Source organism: Balaenoptera borealis (assembly GCF_965194805.1).
Source record: "Balaenoptera borealis genome assembly, chromosome: 2".
Classification (NCBI taxonomy): domain Eukaryota; kingdom Metazoa; phylum Chordata; class Mammalia; order Artiodactyla; family Balaenopteridae; genus Balaenoptera; species Balaenoptera borealis.
Genome location: NC_138867.1, coordinates 118333192 through 118339760, shown reverse-complemented (window position 1 = coordinate 118339760; position 6569 = coordinate 118333192). Strand labels below are relative to the sequence as shown.

Genomic DNA, 6569 nt, shown 5'->3' with positions numbered 1-6569 from the left:
TACCCACTACTATATATAAAATAGATAACCAACAAGGACCTACTGTATAGCATGGGGAACTATACTCAATATTTTGTAATAACCTATAAGGGAAAAGAATCTATACACACACATACACACACACACACACACACACATATACATATATATATATATATGTAACTGAATCACTTTGCTGTACACCTGAAACTAACACAACACTGTAAACCAACTATACTTCAATTAAAAACAAAAAAGAAGGACTTCCCTGGTGGCGCAGTGGTTGAGAATCTGCCTGCCAATGCAGGGGACACGGGTTCGAGCCCTGGTCTGGGAAGATCCCACATGCCGCAGAACAGCTGGGCCCGTGAGCCACAATTACTGAGTCTGCGTGTCTGCAGCCTCTGCTCCGCAACAAGAGAGGCCGTGATAGTGAGAGGCCCGCGCACCGCGATGAAGAGTGGCCCCCGCCTGCCACTAGAGAAAGCCCTCACACAGAAACGAAGACCCAACACAGCCATAAATAAATAAATAAATAAATTAATTAATTAAACAAAAACAAAAACAAAAAAGAAGCAACGGGAACCCATACACTTGACATTCCTTTGTAACCGCTGGCCTCACCAAGATAATCAAATCTACTGCAAACAAGCTTTCACATGTGATAAAACTAGAGACACTTCTGTAAAAAGCAATGTGATCCCAGATGAGACCCATCCTGAGTTACACACTTTTTTTGTGAGTGGGGAAGGTGGTCTCCCTCACTGAGCCTTCATTCTGGCCAAGGCATATGTAACCAGACTGGACCAAATACGTTCCAAACTCAAATGAGCAAGACCAAACTGCATTCAAAAGCCAAATGTTTCATGAACACCAGGATGACTTTTACTTCAGCACTTTAAAGTACTCTTGTGAAAATATCTACATTATGACCTAATAAATGGTAATAAGCTGGCTGCTGTCTAAGATGACGAAGAATGGGGCTTTCAGGATCTGTGCAACTAACCCATGGTCAACAGTCAAAAACTGAATTCCTACTTACCCATGATACTGAGAATGAGGGTAATTTTAGGTTAGAGCTCAATTCTAACTCCTTTACCCACAACTATTAATAGTCAAACTTCTTTGCAAGGTCAAGGATGCTAGAAATGCTAATAATAAGTAGCCAGCAGCTAAAATGCAGCACTTTTCAGGTATCACACCTTAGTTGTGAGATGGAATAGTGACACTGAGAGATAAGACAAGTTAAACAAGTTTAAAACCAAAAGCAGTGGACATTTATTCCTCAATTTTTGTGCAAGAGTGTAAAGATGCATTTGAAAGAACCTGACAGCTAGAGAGCATCAGCCATTGCTTTCAGGCTGGCCTGGTTTACAATTAGATTAGGAGAAGTAGGGGGAAAAAAAGTAACTTGCCTAGTTCACAGGAACGATGTTTCTGGCAAATACAGCTGTTTACAAGTTTCAAACTACATTTTACCAGCGTCAAGGGAAGACCAAAAAGCCACATACAGTACAATTTAAAATTGGATGAACATCCTGCAATGTTAGTGCAAAGTAATTATGTAGACTCTCCAATACAAGATTGTGCTCATGTTTCCCAGGTTTGGTCAATGTTGTTTTTACAATCACAATCACAGAAGCTTAACTTACCAAATAGCAATGCCTTTGTTTTATGTCCTATGTACCAAAGGAATGTCACAAGGTTTCGGTGAAATGCAGCTTAGTTTCAATAATAAAGCAAATTTCTTATTTAGTTTAACAGTCGTGTTCCTGGAATACTGCACATATAAGTTTCATGAAAATTCTTTTAAGCTTATGCGTTTATCTTGTTCAGTAAAATTACTTTCAAGATATCCTTTTTACTATGTAAACTGAATTGTTTCATGATTTTGAAATGCAACCAGTATAAATGAAAACATTTCAGGGGTGGGAAAAAATCCACCACTAATCTCAGCTAGACAAAATTCTTAAAATCAGAAAGCCTATTCACACAAAATTATATGTAATGACTGTAGTAATCAGTTTATTACACAGATTAATCATTCTTGAACGTACAGGCTCCAGAGGAGCAATTGGGTCTTTAAATATACACAAGTATTTCCATCGAATGAATTTTCACCCTTACATCCAGATAGACCTAAGCAGTTAAAAACATAAGAAAAATAAGAGCTATTAGCTATGTATTAACTGAGAAACCACATACAAACCAAAGAATATGGAAGAGAGAAAGAGGGGCTGAAGGACGAAGGTTGACGGGTGGGGAGATGTAAAAGAATTGGAAACAAAGCCCATCACACTTTACTAATAGCTCCAATCCATTTAAATGTTGACCAGTTAAACTTAGACCTTAAAATACAGGATGTAGGTAGAGTTTAACCTGATTGGTCATAACTTTCACCTAAGACGTTAAGTCCTTCGGAATAAAATGAATACAGAAACAGCTTCATGTTCTTCGCCTTGCTTTTCATAACTGTTTTGAGTTTAATGGGATTTCACTTAAAAAACAATCTCCTACAGGTCAGTGGAGCTTTTCTTCCCCATCCAAGCACACACCATACCCACCACCCCTCACTCTGCCGTTATCCAAATTTAAGTCAATAAGGAAAGCTTTTAGTCTCACACCTAGGTTATGCCTGGAGAACTGGCTTGTCACACACACACTTCTCTGCTAGGAGGCAATGTTGGTACAGAAGTACAGTATTTCTAGTTTGTTGTTCCAAGTATGTACAACACGCAGCACTGCTGTATCAGGTAAACATGTGCACAGGGGAAGATGAGGCGTGGGCTCATAGAAAGCAGTCAAATGGAAATCAAAAGGACTTTCTCTTTCAGAGTTCCCCTATCTTTATTTGTAGAGGTTATCCAATAATTTCTTTAATTACATCGCATACTTCTGAGTCCATTCCCGAGCTATTCTGTTGTACCTGTACACACAAAGAGAAGCTTAGCTTAACATAGGTGAGGAGTCAGTTAGAAAGCAACAGAGTTCATTCATTATCCTATCCAGTAACTTGAAGGGAATAACTTATAGTATATTCAAGCTAAGCCATCTTCCTACCCCAAATTACTAATAAGCATTTATTCAATGATAGTGGGAAATATCCTATAAATGCTACTAATACAGGATTCTAATTGAATTTTAGTACTTGCTGGCATACCCGCAGTCTATACTTGATTGACATATTTCTAACAGACAATCTTCAACCCCTGTTTGACTTATTTGGAGTTCTTGGAACAATATAATTCTACATTATATGGTTCTTGAAATCATATAATAATGATTAAATTGGCATAATACTTTCCCCTGCATCAATAAAACAGCCAGTTCTGGCAGGACTTATTTTAACAATTTGGTTGCTAAAATGAATGGGTTTACTGCTCCAGAAGAACATTCTAGTAGTAAAATAAGCAGGGCAAAAGGATCTTTAATTCTTTGATTAAAAAAGTTCTGCTGACCATTACCGCCACAATGACTTGGGAAAAATGCCCATAATTCTAAATGTTGGACAAAATGGTTCTCTAATCAAAAAATGTATTTCTAAGTAAATTCCCAAATTGAAAAAAGCATGATCTAATTTTATTCTGAATGCAGCCAAGAATACAGTTATAGATACTATTCAGACCTAAATACAGAAAAAAACTAAACTAAGAACCAATTGCTGTTAGAATTCCCCACTCTCAATGCAGCTCCATTTAAAATATCCTATCTATATGCCTCCCTAACCAATAATTCAATTAATCGTTTAATCTTTTATATTTTAACTTTAGAAAATTATCCACTACCTCCCATCTATTTCCTTCATAATCTTATTGAATAATACACAAAACAAACAGACAAAAAAAGATTACAACACTTTCAGTTACTATCTCTTTTGATATCCTGACCAGTCTTCAATAATTCACAATACAATTCTAAAATATGTAAATTCTACAAGTTTTGTTTTAAAGGAAATTTGAGGCTTTCATGTCTTGTAACATTTATTCACTTTCTTTTATTCCAAATGGTAGAAAATCAATTCTCTTTCCCATTAATTTATAAATACCTACCTAAGACAAATGGGCTCTTGATGCAAAATCTTTACACGTCAAAAGCCAAGCAGAAGACCTAAAGCTGTTGGAAAATATACTATAGAAAAGTTTTTCTAGGCAGTAGGAGTCATGAAACAATCAGATATAAAATCATTTACTTATAATGATACTCGATGCAAATACTCCTCTTTCCTGTCCCCAGGTGAGTATATTAGGACTTCATTTTAAGTATCTGACCCATACTCAGCCCTTAAGACAAAAACATCTCCACCCTACCACAGATACTCTGCTGTCTGGAGACCATACTTACTTTTCTCTATCTGTTTTGTAGATCCGAGCAATCTCAGGCACTAAAGGATCATCTGGATTGGGATCACACAACAGAGAACAGATGGACAAAAGTACTAGAATGAAAAAAACATACAAATTAGTAGAGGAAAAAAAGCAAAAAGGTTGAAAGAAACATGAGATGCCAACACAAGAGAAAATTCTAAGACCCTATTTATATTGTAGTGCCTAACAGCTTTGTAAGCTCTACCTAAGTTTACAGTAACAGTAATCAACAAAGATTCTAAGAAGATTTCTCTATGCTTGAACCCCTGAGGAAGCTGGCCCAGGCTGGTGAAGTGTCTTGCTTGCCTCATGTCCCTGGTTAGTGAGTAAAATTAGAGTGGAATTAGAATCCAGATCTTCCAAATCCTAGACCAATAACACTTTTCCCAGCTTATGAAGTTCAATTTTTAGAAGCCCATGTTCAGGGATAAATGGCTTTCAAAATTCCAAAGACAACCACACTACTGAATGCTCTTAGTAAGAAGTGACAACTATGAAATCCAACAATCACTGCTTTCTCCATGGCAGGTACTATATATTCAGATGCAATGGATTTGTTTCATTTTTAGTTGAAAACGATTTAGTCTAAGAACATAAAGACCAGTACTTGCTCCCAAACGGGGCTGGCCACACATATTATAGAGGATACAACATATCTCAAACTAAAGTCTCAAATTATTTTCAGTAATGATTTAGAATCTCATCTAAGCCATTTCCTCAGTGACAACCTGGAATGCAGCAGACAGATCTCAACAGTACAACTTCCTCTGTTCAAATTCATTAACTTATGTATTCCTTATTGAAAGCAAAGAGGAGGCTAAGGCCACTAATTACATTAAATCCAGTGGTCTCTGACATACTGAAATAAATTCCAATCCTTCTATTCTGATGCTACCAGAACTCAGCTACCTTATTTCTCTCTAATGTTCTGTAGCAAGAGACAATGATTCAGAGTCCACGTTACTCCCCAAACATCAAATTCATCAGGAAAAGGAATATTCCTTTTCCTATCAAATCTGTTCTATGGAGATCAAGGGCTTCTGAGAGATGAGAAAGTTTACACGCCCTTTATCATTCAGTTGTTAACAAAAAAAGCTATTTCCTTGCCTTAAGAGTATATGGAAAACAAAAAACATCAGGCAAGATGTTTTCTGACTCTTCATTCCTGCTGCCCACAAATGGCAGATGGCATTCCCAAAATATCTTCTTTTCCCATTGTCAGGTGTATCACCTGATGCCCTCTTCAAGCACAGAACATTCTAACAGCAATTAGGAAAGATTTCATGTATTTCCTGGAAATGACAACAGGGAGTTATAGATCTTTGAATGTTCATGAAATTACTGACTATAGAAGAAGAAACTTATCTGGCCTATCAAGCTGTCAAGAATACAACTGATTCTTCACCTAAAATTAGATATAACGACCAAATTAGTATTTGTTATAAATTCCCTTTATTTACTCTTCCAACTATTTCAATAAGGCAACTTTAAAAAGACAAATTTTTAAAAAAATTGAAATATAGATGATTTGCAATGTTGTGTTAAGTTTCAGGTATACAGCAAAGTGATTCAGTTATACATATACATATATACTCTTTTTCAGATTCTTGTGCATTATAGGTTATTACAAGATACTGAATATAGTTTCCTGTGCTATACAGTAGGTCCTTGTTTACCTATTTTATATATAGTAGTGTGTAACTATTAGTTCCAAACTCCTAATTTATTCCTCCCCGCCCCATTTCCCCTTTGTCAACCATAAATTTGTCTTCTATGTCTGTGAGTCTGTTGCTGTTTTTTTTTTTTTATTTTTTTTTATATTTATGTATTTATTTATTTATGGCTGTGTTGGGTCTTCGTTTCTGTGCGAGGGCTTTCTCCAGTTGCGGCAAGCGGGGGCCACACTTCATCGCGGTGCGCGGGCCTCTCACTATCGTGGCCTCTCTTGTTGCGGAGCACAGGCTCCAGACGCGCAGGCTCAGCAGCTGTGGCACATGGGCCCAGCTGCTCCATGGCATGTGGGATCTTCCCAGACCAGGGCTCGAACCCGTGTCCCCTGCATTGGCAGGCAGATTCCCAACCACTGCACCACCAGGGAAGCCCCTGTTGCTGTTTTATAAATAAGTTCATTTGTATCATTTTAAAAAGATAAGGTTTAAGTAAGTAACTTTTCTTTCTTTCCAGGAAAGGAAGGTAGGATGGTGGTTATCTGGACCTGGTGAAAGG

The 6569-nt window shown here is 37.2% G+C and overlaps 1 protein-coding gene across 3 annotated transcripts in view; it reads right to left on the bottom strand.

Moving 5' to 3' along the window:
- Positions 1–1233: 1233 nt before the first annotated feature.
- Positions 1234–6569, bottom strand: part of UBE2D2 (ubiquitin conjugating enzyme E2 D2) — a 59080-nt gene continuing 53744 nt past the window's right edge. Inside the window, exons 6-8 of one of the 3 annotated variants that reach the window (XM_082382108.1) lie at positions 4321–4414; positions 4029–4107; positions 1234–2905 (exon numbers count right to left, since the gene is read on the bottom strand). In XM_082382108.1, coding sequence (XP_082238234.1) covers positions 4029–4107; positions 4321–4414 — 173 coding nt within the window. In that variant the 3' untranslated portion in view covers positions 1234–2905. The remainder of the gene's footprint in view (positions 2906–4028; positions 4108–4320; positions 4415–6569) is intronic. The other 2 variants (XM_082382109.1, XM_082382110.1) reach the window with 2 other exon arrangements.